The following is an 18081-nucleotide window of genomic DNA, read 5'->3' as shown; positions in this document are numbered from 1 at the left end:
TTCCAGATAATAATTTTGACCCCTTAAAGCTCACAGTGTTAAACCTTACAAGGGCCTCTTCAGTGTGCGTTTAAATCCCAATACTAGAGTATCAACTCTCTGAAGCAGAGTTCATTATCCGATGACTTTATATATTGTTGATGGCCTATTGTATATTGAGCCCATTCACTAAACTGCAATTGATCAAACTATGTTTATCAAAACTAGCATCCAAGAACTTGAAGATTAATTGTTACTTTGATTTTGGAGTTAGCGAGTTCACAGCTGTTGATCTCATGTGACCTTTGAACTCAATAGGTTTCTTACATTCACCAAGCTACAGCTAAATATTAAGTATGAAAAAGATGAATTTGTAGTTATTGTATTTTACAAGGTTCTCATAATCTGACTTATTGTGCCTGCAAATGACCTTTGAAAATTGACAAGTTGTAGTATTTTGTAATCAACATTTACCACCGAATACTTGGACAGTAAAGCTGAAGTCGCATTCCGATAAAGCTCCGGCCGAGTCTGTGCAGGTACAACGAACGGTTGTCTGGCCAACGGGAAAGAGATCTCCACTCTGTTGATTACATTCTGGAGTGATAGAGCCATCTTCACTATCGAAACAGCTACCAATATCCTCCCATGTTACAAACTGACCAAAGTCTCCCTGAAAGCTGGTAACAGGTTGAATGTTGGGACAAATAGGTGGAGATGGAGGAGCGTTGTTACCAACTGAAAGATATGTAAAGAATAGGAAGCTTATCAAAAGGACATCATTTTTAAGGCAGGCATTCTTAGTCTTTATTATGTTTCTTAAACTATGTAGACCAAAGCAACACGGGCTCTGTCAAGTTGATCTTACGAGAAAATGAAGCAAGGAAACATTACCACAACACTTTTTTTACAATTAAAATCACAGAAAAGAAACTAGTTCAACACAAATGTTACTTTTGTGTTATTGTGTTTTACAAGGTTTTCAGATTCTGACTAATGTTGACCGCAAATGACCTCTGACTTCTACCAAATTCAAATATGTTTCTTACATTAACCAAGCTAGAGCTATATATTAAGTATAAAGATTAAAAAGATGTGTTTTTTAGTTATTGTGTTTGACAAGGTTCTCATACTCTGACTTATTGTGCCTGCAAATGACCTTTGAAAATTGACAAGTTGTAGTATTTTGTAATCAACATTTACCACCGAATACTTGGACAGTAAAGCTGAAGTCGCATTCCGATAAAGCTCCGACCGAGTCTGTGCAGGTACAACGAACGGTTGTCTGGCCAACGGGAAAGAGATCTCCACTCTGGTGATTACATTCTGGAGTGATAGAGCCATCTTCACTATCTAAGCAGCTGCCAATATCCCATGTTACAATCTGACCAACATTTCCCTGAAAGCTGGTGACAGGTTGAATGTTGGGACAAGTAGGTGGAGGCGGAGGAGTATTAACTGAAAGAAATGAACAGAAAAGGAAACTTAATAAAAGGGCATCAATATTAAGGCAGTCATAGTTTAGTCTTTAATGTATTTTTTAAATTCTGTAGACCAGAACAACAACAACAAGAGCTCTCTCTACTCCATCCTACCAGAAATTGAACCAAGAGATTACATTGCCACAACTATTTTCTTCATTCCAAAACCATAGACAGAAAATTAGCACAACGACAAAAATAAACAATTACCAGGATTCACTTCAAAAGTAAATTCACATTCCGATGTTTACATCCGCTGACTGGAAACTAACTGCAAACACGATTAATTGCAACAGCAAATGAAGCAATACCTGAGATGTTGACTTATTTCACAAGGTAGGCATTTCAACTGCGGAAAGACCTCACTTTTCGTATGGCATAGTATGTATACTGGATTATAATATCAGTGAATCTTACGAAATATGCAAGAAGTTTAGGCAATTTTTTAACCATAATTTACTTTTAATTCAAGAATTGCTACCCAAAATGATTTTAAAATGTGTGAACAATTCTAGCAACCATGTCTTTCTGTTGTAAGTGCTTGTTTATTGGAAGAGTGAAGTCAATAAATGGTTCACTTTCTTATGAGAAGTACATGGAAAGTTCATTGTTATCGTTTCGCCTTCGCTATACACTCTGCAGAATGACGTCACATGGTTACATGTAAGTTCATTTGCTATCACGCATCGCATTTCTGGTCAGTGAGAATCTGCTTACTTTGACATCAAATTTCTCTAAATTACTGTCTCTTTCCACTAAACGGAAACCACGGTATTGTTTGTGTACTAAAATACTTAAGTATGTGCAAAAAAAAGAACATTTGTTTGCCTCCAGCTATGCATTTTAAATTTTGTAGACCAACAAAGGGCATCAATATCAAGGCAGTCATACTTTTGTCTTGAATATGTTTCTTAAATTCCGTAGACCAGAACAACGACAAGTTTTTTCTACTCTATCCTACCAAAACTTGAACCAAAAGATTACATTACCACAACTATTTTCTTCATTTCAAATCCATAAACAGAAAATTAGCACAACGCCAACAATAAACAATTACCAGGATCCACTTGAATGGTAAAGTCACATTCTGACGTTGCCCCAGCTGAGTCTGTACAGGTGCAACGAACGATTGTCTGGCCAACAGGGAAGAAAGCTCCACTCTGTCGATTACATTCTGGAGAAATAGAGCCATCTTCACTATCTAAGCAGCTGCCAATATCCCATGTTACAATCTGACCAACATTTCCCTGAAAGCTGGTGACAGGTTGAATGTTGGGACAAGTAGGTGGAGGCGGAGGAGTATTAACTGAAAGAAATGAACAGAAAAGGAAACTTAATAAAAGGGCATCAATATTAAGGCAGTCATAGTTTAGTCTTTAATGTATTTTTTAAATTCTGTAGACCAGAACAACAACAATAAGAGCTCTCTCTACTCCATCCTACCAGAAATTGAACCAAGAGATTACATTGCCACAACTATTTTCTTCATTCCAAAACCATAGACAGAAAATTAGCACAACGACAAAAATAAACAGTTACCAGGATTCACTTCAAAAGTAAATTCACATTCCGATGTTTACATCCGCTGACTGGAAACTAACTGCAAACACGATTAATTGCAACAGCAAATGAAGCAATACCTGAGATGTTGACTTATTTCACAAGGTAGGCATTTCAACTGCGGAAAGACCTCACTTTTTGTATGGCATAGTATGTATACTGGCCGATAATAGCAGTGAAACTTACAAAATATGACCAGACGTTTAGGAAGTTTTTTAACCCTAATTTACTTTTAATTCAAGAATTGCTACCCAAAATGAGTTAACAAATGTGTGAACAATTCTAGCAGACATATCTTTCTCTTGTAGATGCATGTTTATTGGAAGAGTGAATTTTAATAAATGGTTCACTTTCTTACATGAAGTACGTGGAAAATTCATTGTTATTGTTTCATCTGTGCTGTACACTCTGCATAGTGACGTCACATTGTGACCTGTACGTTCATGAGCTTTTAAGCATCAACATTTCTGGTCAGTGAGAATCTGCTAACTTTGACATCAAATTTCTCTAAATTGCTGTCTCTTTCGACTAAACGGGAACCACAGTATTGTTTGTGTACTAAAATACTTCAAGAGGATGTGAAATGGAAAAATTTATATAAATCATTGTTTTCTATAGACTCGTAGCTTTCCAATTAAAACCCAATTTGTGTCAAACGAAGCTTGCATCCTCGAGGAATAAACGATCAAAAATTTAAGGGTAATAAAAACTTTCTGAAAAAATGTTGAATTTACGGTACTGCGGCGTGATGACTGTCGAGGAACTCAGCTCACTTCCGGGACGCTTTGTTTACATTTCTTAAACGTCTGAGAACACACAACATTACACTGTTGCAGTGCTCTGTAGTAATTGGTGTTTGGAGTTTTGTTTTTACGTAACTTTATCTCGTAACTGTTAAATATGCCGAGCCGATATGTGATTGCAGGTTGCTCCAACACAGGTAAAGACGGATTTCACCTGCACGCTTTTCCAAAAGATGACAGAAATCGAAGAATTTGGACAAGACTCGTTCAAACCACTACACATACACAACGTTACGAGTGCCTGTAGGCATATACTATTGCCAAATTACTTGTTATGACCATAGCCTAGGTCTCATTGATGCAGCAAATGACGATTTTGTTTTTTTGATCGGTTACCTAATATTTTGCACAAAACTTAAAGCCAGTTGGTTTTAGAACAATCCATACTAGATCTGCAAGTTTTCTTTTGTGGTAAAACTGGCGTTGTGTTATGATTTTACGTAACAGTTTGATGATACAGTTACACGGCGAGACTGTTATACAACGTCTATTACTTAGGTTTAGACCCCATGTTACCAAGTATAGGGTTGCACTGTACATAATGTCACATTTTCCTTGCACTGTTAGTAACAAAATTCTAGAAGCTTCGCTACGAAGTTAAGTAGCAGGATCATCATCATTGGAGATAATTTGAATCATATGATGGTCTATTAATAACGATGGTTTTGTTTATGCTCAGCCAACCAGTTTCGGTTCAAACCGTCCAACCGTTCTGCTCGGGGACTTCGATCGGCAGCGACGCATCTCGGTCATCTGGATCGTTTTACAATTCTTCTGCAAGGGGCTCAATTGATAGGAAAATACATCGATATCTTCATAACCTTCGAAAGATATTTGCTCCTCTTCTTCCTCAAGAAAAACATATTCGTCAAAGCTCACGAATGTCCTGAGAGGTGAAGTCCTATATCCTCGGAATCGGAAGATTCAGGCAAAGACCTTTTCCATTGATGAGAAGAGTGTTGTGGTTACATATAGTAAATTGTATGACGCAGTATTGGTAAAAAGAGGGGAGTCGGCTTTGGCTGAAACGGTTCCTTTGATGACGTCAGATGAACCGCGGTGGGCAGCTTTGATTTTTTTTTCTATGAGTGGCAGCTCTAGGGAATACTTTGACAGCAAATTTCTGGCGTTTGAACCCACATTTCAGGAAAGTTGTGCATGGGTGGTGATGTTGTAATGTAGATAAACCATTCCAAGACATGAAAACCCACCACTTCATAACCTCTTTATTAAAGTATGTGCCAAAAAAAGAACATTTGTTTGCCTTCAGCTATGCATTTTAAATTCAGTAGGCTAAACCAAGAGTTCTCTCTACTCCATGCTACCAGAAATTGAGCCAAAATAACAGCATTGCCAAACACTATTTAACATTGAAAACCATAGACAGAAAATCAGCACAATGACAACAAAAAACAATTACCAGGATTCACTTGAATGGTAAAGTCACATTCCGATGTTGCCCCAGCTGAGTCTGTACAGGTGCAGCGAACAGTTGTCTGGCCAACAGAAAAGAGATCTCCACTCTGTTCATTACATTCTGGAGTAATAGAGCCATCTTCACTATCAAAACAGCTACCAATATCCTCCCATGTTACAAACTGACCAAAGTTTCCCTGAAAGCTGGTGACAGGTTGAATGTTGTTGGGACAATTAGGTGGGGATGGAGGAGTATTAACTGAAGGAAATGATCAGAAAAGGAAACTTAATCAAATGACATAATATTAAGGCATTTAAAGTTTAGTCTTTAATGTATTTTTTAAGTTCTGTAGACCAGAACAACAACAAGAGTTCTCTCTACCCCATGCTACCAGAATATTGAGCCAAAATAGCAACATTGCCAAACACTATTTAACATTGAAAACTATGGACCGAAAATCAGCACAATGACACACACAAAAAAAAAACAATTACCAGGATTCACTTGAATGGTAAAGTCACATTCCGATGTTGCCCCAGCTGAGTCTGTACAGGTGCAACGAACGGTTGTCTGGCCAACAGGAAAGAGATCTCCATTCCGTTCATTACATTCTGGAGTAACAGAGCCATCTTCACTATCAAAACAGCTACCAATATCCCCCCATGTTACAAACTGACCAAAGTCTCCCTGAAAGCTGGTGACAGGTTGAATGTTGGGACAAATAGGTGGAGATGGAGGAGTGTTGTTACCAACTGAAAGATATGTAAAGAATAGGAAGCTTATCAAAAGGACATCATTTTTAAGGCAGGCATTCTTAGTCTTGATTATGTTTCTTAAACTATGTAGACCAAAGCAACACGGGCTCTGTCAAGTTGATCTTACGAGAAAATGAAGCAAGGAAACATTACCACAACACTTTTTTACATTTAAAATCACAGAAAAGAAACTAGTTCAACACAAATGTTACTTTTGTGTTATTGTGTTTTACAAGGTTTTCAGATTCTGACTAATGTTGACCGCAAATGACCACTGACTTCTACCAAATTCAAATAGGTTTCTTACATTTACCAAGCTAGAGCTACATATTAAGTATAAAGAGTAAAAAGATGTGTTGAGAGGAAACTAGTTCAACACAGGTGTTACTTTTGTGTTATTGTGTTTACAAGGTTTTCAGATTCTGACTAATGTTGACCGCAAATGACGTCTGACTTCTACCAAATTCAAATCGGGGTCTTGCATTCACCAAGCTACAGCTAAATATTTAGTAAAAAGAGTTAGTCTGTTTTACAAGGTTCTCATAATCTGACTTATGTTGACTGTCAACATTCACCATTACCAGAAGGAAACAAAAAACAAAAACCTGCATTATTATGTGAATGAACATTAAGGGAGCACACACTTTTGTAAGTTTGGGTGTCAGCATCAATCAAATCTTTAGTTTATATGACCAGCCACTGACTTACAACCTAGAAACTCATTTCAAATCTTGAATTTTCTATGTTAGACTGCCAGTCTTTAGCTACATTCTTCACATAATACATCGTTTAACAGCTTGCACAATTCGTATATGCCACACCTTGACTGTGGGCTGTCTATATGCTAGTTTAGTTTAGAGACCAAAGAATCAGGAAGCCTTACAATAGCTTATTTTTGAGACCCTTTCCGTGTTAGGTCGTGGATGACCACCGACTTTTTTCCAGCCTTCTCTCGAAAAGTGTTGAAAGGATATTGCGGCAAGGGTGTGAATTGACTCCCTTTCCTACTTCTGGGACCGTCATTTAACGTCCCCATCCGACGGACGAGAGTGAATACCCCAGCACCGGCTACTTTCTCAATTACTGAGGTAGGCAAAGGCGCCCCATTCGACATCACCATCACCATCGAGATCACCATGACGAAGATAGTTGTTTCGAAAACAAGTGAAGAACAGAAACACACCCATTTTTCCCGAGTTCACAAACCAGAAATATCAAATCCACGGGAGTCTCCGCATATCACTACTGCAATGCAGCAATTTTTGAATAGGTCAAGAAAATATGGCTCCTGTCAGAATTTTGATCTTGAAACATAACGATTGTGAGGCGGACACTCTAACCGCTGAATTAAGCCTTTGCCATGTATGTTAGGGCTAAATTACTAGAAATCAACAAGAGTATGCAAAACCTGCTTAACAAAGCCATTCACGGGAAGAAATTTTCAATAGAGCAACATATATGATGGAGCAATATTCAGAAAGATATTTCAGTCCCCAGCCTCAACTACTAAATTGAAGAAGAAAATATGTTAAAAGAATAAAGTTGAAAATGGTTACAGACAGTTACAGTGAAGAGTAGTTTGAGAAAGAAACCTTGACAAGTTAGCTCGCAGTAAAACAGTCAGTGTAGGACTTAGATCTATGTAAGGTAACCTGGATCAGCTAGCTGGCGGTACAACAGTCAGTGTAAGACTTAAGTTTATGTACTTCAACCTGGACCAGCTAGCTGGCAGTACAATAGTCAGTGTAGGACGTAAGTATATGTAAGGTAACCTGGACCAGCTAGCTGGCAGTACATCAGTCAGTGTAGGACTTAAGTTTATGTAAGGCAACCTGAACAAGCTATCTGACAATACAACAGTCAGTGTAGCATTAACGTCTATATTAGGCAGCCTGGAACAGCTAGCTGGTAGTAGAACAGTCATTGTATGATTAAGTTTATGTAAGGCAACCAGGTCCAGCAAGCTGACAGTGCAACAGTCAGTGTAGAACTTAAGTACTAATTATTTTATAATTCTTTCATCGTGAGTGCTCCCCACTTCCCATGTAGTTTCTCAGTCTCAGGGTTTCCTTTACCATGATCGCTATGTACGACTTTGGAAAATTGTTGCCCAAGAAATGCAAAACTACAGTGGCCTAATATAATAAATGAACAAAGTGAATACTGTTTGCAGATTCATATTCAATATATGCAAAGTTAATGTTTCTTGTTGTATTCATTTTAAGGTATATGTAACTAGAAATATAAGTTCAGAAAGTTGATTTTTAAGCAGTTTTCAGCAAGTACCTCACAAGGTGAAATTGTACTAGGCCGACTTAGATGTTGTCAGATTGTTGGGTAATAATCTTCAGAGTTAAAAGATTTATTTTAAAATATCCTGGAAGATCTCACCGAAAACAAACTCTATACAGAATTCGCAGATAGCAAGATTCCCAGATTATATCAGTTTACTGGATCTCTACACAATGCATGCAGTGAACTACACAGAACAGCTATTAACCTATATATCAGTTTAGTAGATGTATCAATGTTAGTGCAATGTTGTTCCATGTACTTATTTTCCATTAAGAGAGTACAGTTAAATCCTGAAAGTAACAGTATAGCTTGCAATGGAACTAAGAACTTAGCTCTCTATTTTGACATGGTTTCAACTGTGCAGCAGCTCTGCAACGATAAAGGGAAGAATATGGCAAAAGTGTACATTTGTAGGGAATTGTGCACCAGCAAATGTGCATAGTATAGGACCGTACACTTGCCTAAGTGTGGACGATATGCACAGTTAGAGAGAACCAGAAAAATTGGTAAAGTGGCGAGGTGCACAGATTAACAAAAGTAATGATCGAGGCTTGCATTCACGGGTCAATTGATAAGGCATAGAACTAGAAGTTTGTAAAAAAAGGGGTCATTTCTCCATAGTGAGACAGAGTAGGACCAGCATCAGGGCAAAGGGCAGCTGAATTCTTTGGATCATTAGCTCACATTATGAGTAATGTTCCGTTGCTTCATACTGTATTGTCTTACCAATTCAATACATTACCTGTAGAGTTAACAGTTTCGGTACAAAATTCTTCTTCCTGTGTCATCATATTTCAGTTCTTTCGCATAAACTTGGCCAAGTTTGACCTTTCACCTCCAACGACCCTGTGACCTTGTATATGTTATGTTAAATGATGTGGTGAAGCAATGCACAACAAAAGTACAAATTTTTACGAGGCAGTGATAGCTTCAGTTATTTTGCCTTTTCAACTTGTGCACATATAAACCAGCTGTTTGCTTGAATGACCATTGACCTCTGAGCACATGAAATAATTACTAACAGAGGCCAAACAGCCATACCAAAACTCTGTTCCACTGCTACAACATGGACGACACCTGCAACAACCTTGACTGAATTTATATTAAATATGTCATCATTTGTCTCTAAATTGTAATGCCTTCGAGTGATTATGATTTATATAAAGACTGATTTATTCACATGAATTTATGTTCCCATGGACCTTTGTATAAATTTTTGTCAGCCAGTTACAGCTAGTGGCCATCAGTAATTCAGAGCCGATTTTCAAAAGCTTTACGGTAAATGATAAGATGACTGCAACATACAAACAACGTTAATGCCACACAATTGACTTCGGGGTGAAAACATCGCACACTTATTGATAGGTGACTATCACTGGCACAGAAACATAATCCACAGATGTGAAACTAGTGTATGCCATTGGCAAACGTTTTTAATTTTGCTGTCAATGGTTTGTGGTTAGAAGAGACAAGTAAAACTGCTTGAATAATATGTTAACTTTTGTATTCCATATGTGACTGTGACTGTCATATGTGTGATCATGTATAGCACTACCTCACTTCTACTTAGGCTGCATTCTATCATATGCATATACTCCCATCTATTTTTCCTTTGCCTACTACATTTCTCACTCTTACCAAGCTACATTGTTGCACTTCAGAAGTGTAATCAAGTAAATCACAGAATGTGGACAAGTTTATAATCAGGGTGAGTGTTGTGATGTAACATTAAATGGATCTCTTCAAGATTTTCCGTTATATGATATCGAACCAAGGCATAAAATACTCTATTTGTCTGCAGTGTTGATGTTGCAATAATCATAGCCTACCATATTGTAATATGGGTGTTACAGCCTAATGTTGTATCCCAACTCACATACCTGTAATTCTGTGGTCGATCTATTTTTATCTGGACTATAATAACAGTTTATGCTATTTCATATATGATTCCATGATGTTTCTTGTATTCATTCATGTATTTCAGGGTAAATTCAATTACCGCGTATATCTCAGTAACTTTATACAGGCCAAATTGTGGTATAATAATGTATCAGTTGACTTAGCTAACATCAATATACATTCTTATCTCTCTCCCGTGCGATTATTCGTCATTCCGTCCATTCACTCATCACTCAACACATTGTGATGACTTCCATACATGTATTTTACCTAGGTCCATTCCTTCATCTTCTTAAACCTGATTATGTTTTTTTTTTTAGTGATTTTGAAATGATGGTTTCATTGAATTTTACTTTATATTTGGATACTGTCTTTGCTGTTATGTCACCGTGTATCTGATATTGTGATCTTTGGCTCATCTCAAATGACCTTTCTCTTGCACCTAATTCCACCAGTTTTTCACTTAACACTGATGATCTACCAGCTTTAACTTTCAAGTTATCATTTTTTCCCATCTCTTCAGTTCTTTGTACAAGTTGTAAAAATTATGAACTTTAAACTGCACAAAGGTTTTTATTACCCCTTTTACAAATGTGAAATACTGTGATCTTTTGCTGAATTCAAATGACCTTTCACTCATACCAAATTCCACCAGTTTCTCACGAAACTATGATGTTCAACTCTCAAGCTATAATGTTTGACAAGCTTTTCCAGACTTGTTGTCCGTCACAATGATCGATGGGTTAATGATGTCTTACATGGCAATGCACATATTGACGCACCAAGTATGAAGCTCTTGCAAAGCAACACTTTCAACTACGAACTTTGTCTGAGTGTACTTAATACTTAACTTTCACAATACTCACGCAGCTCGACTGTAACCACAAACGTAACAACTACTGTGTTGCCACAACGATCTGAGAAGGTATTATTCACAACCGTCGAACCAATCGGTAAAACATCTCCAGATCTGTGACTAGCTGAAACCAGATATGCCACGCTTAAAGCATCCTCAGCTGTAGGTTCCTCGAATTCAACTGCAGCTCCCACCGCTGTCACATTGATGGTAACGTCCCTGACGTTGCTAACGGTAGGAGGTTCAACATCAACTGGAGAGATATCAGACATAAAATAATATGTAGGACCTACTTTCAGAAACAAGTCCCATTGAGTGCACACTAACAATTACTTCCCTGTTTGGGCGTTAAAACTCATTTTCCAAAAATGAAATAATATCTGCAGATTTAAGACTCAATCAGCAAAACTAATGACCAGCCTAAAACCTGAAAATGTACATGGCTTTTCAAACTCTTTTAAGAAAGTATATTTATCAAATATCATAATGAAATATCCAAAAATAGAAGAAACTACCCCTTCTTGTAACCAAAAGATTTTATCAGAATGGTCATTTCATTATCACCCATCCATATGTCGTATGATGAGCATCTATGACTGCTTATTTGTATTTTGATCAATCTTTCATGTCTGTTGAGATACATATTAAAGTAGGTGGAATTATTGTATCTTGTGTGATACATTTGCATTAAGTGATATGATCTTTAAATTTTAATGACAATAATTTTACTCCGAAAAAATTTACGCTTTAATTTAGTGCCTTGAAGGTTCGCATATAACGGTCGTACTCTACCAGGATTAACATGTTCAAAGTTTAATCTAGATCGAAATCAGCTTAATATAATGATTACCTTCTTCATGGGGAGGGGGGGGGGGGGGAATTGCAGCAAAAAAACATTTTATGGCACAACTTAATTGTTTTGTTGTAGTATGAAGTGGATGCTAAATAAAACACATAGATTTACAAAGGTAGTATATACCTGTTTGGTGCAAAACCCTGAATTCACAGGTGATTATTCTTGTAGCAGAATCGAGGATGACATATGTCACTGAAGTTTCACCAACTGGAAACAGATCGCCTGGTCTATGACTTTGGAACAAGACAGAACCAGCAGGTTCTATCCACGACACGACTGCCTCTGCTCCCCCACCGTTTGTCAACAAATATATATCATCTGGACAAGTAATTGTTTGCATTACTCCAACCACTGAAAGAAAGATGAACTGTCTAGCTCCAAACAAGATATATCTATACATATTGATTACGAGGGTGGGGGGGGGGGTGGGAGCAAGCAGTAGACATGTTTGTGTTTAAAGTAGTATAGGCACTGTCCGTAAATAAATTTTTAGAAAAGTACAAAATGCATGATAGAGTTGTCCTTCTGGTAAATGTGTTTAGCCACAACTCAACAATTTTGAAAGGTGTACTTTAGCCATACCAATTATGTGCACTGCTCATTAAATGTCATTTTACCTTGCTTGTACTTTAAAAGTGTTTGTACATTTGACACACTTATATCAAAACGTCTAATAAGTATGTAACAATATCGGATTTTGTGGCATCTTCCATTATTCAAAGAATTGTTTGACTAGATGGTTTCGTGCCCAACCTTCAAAAATTCTCTCTATTTCAATTCAATTACTTATTAGGCAATGGCTTGTTTACCAGCGATGGGACCAGTTATCTAGAATAGTCTTCAACGCCATAATAATCCCACCTACTGCTGTGTTTCCCAATTCCCATCCTACCCCTTTCTCCCTTCCCCTTCCATTCCTCCCTGCCCCCTCCCTCCCTTTAACTATGGTTCCATTACTTGGATTTATATCTCCATTCATGTTGACAGTAATATCCTGTAACAAACTTAATAATATTAATTAATAATCATAATTCATAAATATCCAGTCATTTTGAAAGTATACATACTGCAATAACATTAATCATAATAATATTAATTAATAATAGTTATCTTAATAATTAATAAATCCGAATTCATTTTTAAAGTGAAATAAATGCAAAGTGCAATAAATATAGTAAATCTTCATTACTTTTGAACGTACATATCCTGTAATAAAAATGAATTTTAAATAAACCAACATCTTCTCTTTTTTCTTCTACATGTTCTCAATTACAATGCTTGCATGTAATTTCTTCCTTTTTGGTATTTCTGATGTACTTACTTTGATTGCAAATTTGTCCTATAAATCCAGAAGGACAAACACAGCTGAACTCGTTGACACCAGTGATAACGCAGGAACCAGCATTCAGACAAGGATTAGGACTACAGGGAGTTTGAACTGCAAACAATTCAGATCACATTAAAACCAACTACTGGATTATACATTTTAAAATTAGACGTTACAAAAACAAAATTTGTATGGTCTGTTACATATTCAAGCGACTGCAATAAATATCAGTTAATGTAAGTACACACTGCTAACAAGAAACATCTACGTAAACAGGTTTGGACAATATGAAAAGCCATTTTCTTAGCTCCGAGAAATTCAATTTTTTTTCCTTGGCTGCTTTCGCTTAAAATAATTTAAACTTTCAACGCTCAAAGCAAATTTAAATTTATATAAGAAATCATCGATATTTGGCTCGGTGTTACTTGTCTTGCATACGAAAATATAATACTTCAGGTGGATAATTAAAAAGTTGTAAGGGTAACAGTAAACGTTGCCAAAACCAAATGAGATATCTTGTTTGGAGAAAAGAATTGCTTATTTAAGAAACGTATTTCGGCATTAAGAATAAAATTTGCCGTCACGTAGCAGTCCCAGAAAAGTTGCTCGATTGACTCCTCGTCAATTTTGCAAAAGGAGCACATTGGAGATTCTGACTTCCCCGTCAAAAACAAAAGCATATTAGTACCTAAAATCCTATCCAGAAATCTAAACTGAAAGAATTGAAGCTTAGCCTTAGACAGAATACTCCAAGGAATACTAAAAAAGATATGACCAATGATGAGCTACTGAATACATATTTTCATTTGATTCTTTGTTCTATGTCACTATATCACATATTATGTCTGTTGCTTTAATGATCTGCTCGAACGCATTTGGATAAACACGTCCACTTAATCTAATCTTTGGAGTTCTCTCATGAATTTACCTCGTCAACATCTTATATGAAGAAGATACAACACTCTGGATGACAAAGAGCAACATTTAACCAACAATAATAAGTTTGGGATGATTTTGCATAAATTGTTCCTATTTGAATGCATTTACATATTTGGCTGTTTTCTTATCCAAACAATAAAGCTTACCATTAAAAAAATGACTTTGTGACATCAATTTCCTCTAGCCAATCTAGGAATTATCTATGTAGACTTGCATTTCCCGATGTGTGAAATCGTGAAGAACAATAAATTAATTCTTCTTATGCAGCTTGCATGGCTGCACCATTCTACAGCCACCCTGAGAGTCCTACTTTGGATGTAGCAGCTTACGCAATGTTAAGTGCAACTTACATGAATGGCTTGTTTAATCAGTAATTTGATAGTGTAGTGGGCTCATCAGGTGAAAATATATCTAGGCGTACTAACCCTCTTCACACCGGTTTCCAATAAACCCTGGCTGGCAGGTACACAGAAACTCAGTTCCCATGGAGATGCAGAATCCATCATTCATACAAGGAAAAGAATTACAGGGAACGTTAGCTGAAGATGGAAGTAAAGAACATATCAACATATCAAATATTACTCTTGACATTCCCTCTGAAAGTTGACTCCTTGGAAACGGAGTGATTATTGAATCAAGTATGAACAATAATTTTGATTAACTCACTGAATAATGTAACTAGCAAAATAGCTATTATAACACCCTTCTCAGGACTTCTGCAACCCTTTCCCTACATCCACAAAATGCAGAAATTTGACATGAATTATCCAGTGACCCCAGTACTCGGTTAATACCAGAACTCCAAATGTATTTTTAAACAAATTCACAAATTATTTTACTCTAAACTTCCTTTGGATCAAGATAGCCGTGCGGGTCCCGGTAGTCAAGTGAATCCCGGTATCCCGATCCCGGTATTGACTAGTCCCTAAAACAGTGCAATGTGTAAATTCTACCGTAGTGGGAAAACAACCGATTATTACGTTCGTTTCGTTATCATTCCAAGTAATCCCGGATATAATACAAATATCTATGTCTTACTATAGGAAATAAAAAAGAAAAGAAAACACGTTTATTTCTGGTTTCTGTGTTCATAGTTTGAATAACATCTGATCAATTTGCGTACTGGCTTAGACCTATTTATTATCGAATCAATTTTCACGTAGTAATTTTGACCTAGGATGCACCAAATATTAAACGTTACTTGGGTTCAGCATGTTGCGGGACCTCAAATTTATTCTGAAATTTTCCTTATTTATTCTTCCTTCAAACGATGTTCAAAATCTTACCCTTATATATTTCACCTCATTTTGGTAAAATAAATATAACAATTTCATAAATTTTCAGTTAAAACAGCAGGGAGTATATCCAGTTAAAATCCATATTCGCCCGGGACTGTATATTATTATAACCTAGGTACGATACTGGTACACACAGTGCAGTACGGTACTTGAGATTCTATGCTGTAATGTAATGGATTCGTTTATAAATGCAGGGGTTTCCATGATGTCATTTAAAGTTAACTTTGGCTATTTTGGGAGGATGGTGTGGGTTGCTTTTTTCCAAGGTATGTGCTATTCTTTTTGAAAGTGTATGTTAAAAACCAAAGGCCCTTCAATAGCGTGTAATTATTCTTTCTAACCGTGCGTGTTAAATAAAGTACATAGCCTAGGCTTTGCATAATGAATGTATGACATTGACAGTCTTGTTACTAATTGCTTTGAACCATAGATGAAAGCTGAGGAAACTCCCGGTTGTAGTTACGATACCGGGACTCATGCACAACCGGTTGTGTGAAATATACACTACCGCACAACGCTAGGCCTTGATGAGATGATAATCTTCCACTAGTTCCACGACTCAAATGCCCACAAGGTTTGAAATCTTGCTGCTTCTATTGATCGAATTAACATTGATAATTGATAAGCCATCTTAGTTGCACCGAGTCTCTCAACAAGAATACAAAACATGGCTACGTTAACAATCAAAAACTAACCTTGAATAACACTGACTCTAGTAAGACAGTGTGCTCTGTTTCCAGAATCATCTGTGCATGTGAAATTTACTGTTGTATTTCCCAACGAAAATTCATTCGAGGAAGGACTCCTGAAAAGGATCCGGCCAGTACCCGAGTCATCTGAGCACGAAGGTTGAGGTAGGGCAATGATGACGCTGTTGGCACCAGGATTTACGCACTCTGTTAACTCTGGTAAAATATTTCCACAATCAGGAGGTGTAGCATCCAAGGTAACTGGGTAAAATGAAAGTCATATTTTGGTACTTTTTTTTTCATTGTTGTAGCAGTACAATAAAAAGAATGAAAAACCTTTTATACCTGGCTCTCATGCTAACAGAAGTTGGGCACAATGATATTTTACTTTACTATACAAATATAAATTTAAAGTGCTTGGAACTTATTGAAAATGGGTGCAATTTAATTTGATGTGAGATATCAAAACTTCTTAAAACATTCTTTAGTGTAGGCACTGACACTGTTGACAGCATATCTGACTATTGATGAATGTTGAACTAAATATTCCTATCACTAGTGCAATGGGGCAAAACTATGGAAAAAAGCAAGCAGATATGTGAAGACATACAGCAAGTCGTCATACTTACACCTGATAGTAACATCAAATGCACACCTTCCAATATTTCCAACACTATCTTGATACGCATAATTTACGGTCGTGGTTGTTCCAAGAAGGAAAACTGCAGTGAATCCGTCAGGTCCTTCTATTTGTTGAATAGGTTGAGATACATCCTCAACAATAAGTTCATCCCACATGACAACTACAAAACTAGACATCGAAGTTGTAACTTGAACAATATTTGTCGGGCAATTTGTGATTGACGGTGGTGTGACATCCACTACTGCATGAGGATATTGAATGGTAAACAATAAGTTGTCATTATAGTACCATTAACATTTATAGTATTATTTTAACATTAATTTTACCCAGTACCATAATATGATTATCATACTTCTGATTGATAATAATTCAGTCCAAAACAAGTATCATTTCAAACGATTGAGGGCAATTATATTCATGAAAATGTACATCGTTAGCTTAGGCTAAGGATAGCCTAGGGTTGGTGAGATTGATCAACTTACAATTGCTGCAGCTTGTTATATACACTACTGCAGGAACCTTACAGGCTAAGCCAAGATAGCCTTTTGTTGAGGTTATCAATTAAACTTGCTGCAGTTTGTTATGTATGCTTCTCCAGTAACATTACAGGCTAAAATAGGTTTGATGAAGTTGATCAATTGAAAACTGCTGCAGCTTGTTATGTATGCTGCTCCATTACCCTTACGGGTTAGGCCAAGATAGCCTAGATTTGATGAATTTGATCAATTAATAACTGCTCCAGCTTGTTTTGTATGCTATCATAGTACCCTTACATGGTTAAAGGCCAATATAGCTTCGGTTTGATGCAATTGATCAATTAAAAACTTCTCCAGCTTGTTATGTATGCTACTCCAGTAATCTTACAGGTTAGGCCAATATAGCCTAGGTTTGATGAGTTTGATCAATTAAAACTGCTGTAGTTTGATATGTATGCTACTCCAGAAAGCTACTCTTACAGGTTAGGCCAATATAGCCTAGGTTTGATGAATTTGATCAATTAACACTGCTGTAGTTTGTGGCTACAGTTACAGTGGCTATAGAGCCCACTCAGTCCAAGAATTATGGCAAACATAAGTTTCTACCTCATGGACAAGATGTGTCTGTCACAACGCAAATGATGATTTGTGGTTATTATAATATTGTAAAAGAAAAAAGAATGCATACTCAGTAAATCAATCATCTACACTAGAAATCTGAGCAAATTAGATGAACAAGTTTAGTTGAAATCTCCTACAAGCAAACTAACGGTGCGAGAGCATTTATTGTCGACAAGATACAACTTCA

At 36.7% G+C, this 18081-nt stretch overlaps 1 protein-coding gene across 1 annotated transcript in view; it reads right to left on the bottom strand.

Moving 5' to 3' along the window:
• LOC139965649 (uncharacterized) overlaps positions 1 to 18081 on the bottom strand; it is a 76797-nt gene that overhangs the window by 26225 nt on the left and 32491 nt on the right. The window contains exons 17-27 of the mRNA XM_071968244.1: positions 16784 to 17038; positions 16161 to 16415; positions 14593 to 14706; positions 13223 to 13339; positions 12025 to 12252; positions 11056 to 11298; positions 5735 to 5992; positions 5244 to 5498; positions 2518 to 2766; positions 1183 to 1437; positions 454 to 717 (exon numbers count right to left, since the gene is read on the bottom strand). Coding sequence (XP_071824345.1) covers positions 454 to 717; positions 1183 to 1437; positions 2518 to 2766; positions 5244 to 5498; positions 5735 to 5992; positions 11056 to 11298; positions 12025 to 12252; positions 13223 to 13339; positions 14593 to 14706; positions 16161 to 16415; positions 16784 to 17038 — 2493 coding nt within the window. The remainder of the gene's footprint in view (positions 1 to 453; positions 718 to 1182; positions 1438 to 2517; positions 2767 to 5243; positions 5499 to 5734; positions 5993 to 11055; positions 11299 to 12024; positions 12253 to 13222; positions 13340 to 14592; positions 14707 to 16160; positions 16416 to 16783; positions 17039 to 18081) is intronic.

Source organism: Apostichopus japonicus, chromosome 3 (genome assembly GCF_037975245.1).
Source record: "Apostichopus japonicus isolate 1M-3 chromosome 3, ASM3797524v1, whole genome shotgun sequence".
NCBI lineage: Eukaryota > Metazoa > Echinodermata > Holothuroidea > Aspidochirotida > Stichopodidae > Apostichopus > Apostichopus japonicus.
This window is presented reverse-complemented; position numbering and strand designations above follow the sequence as displayed.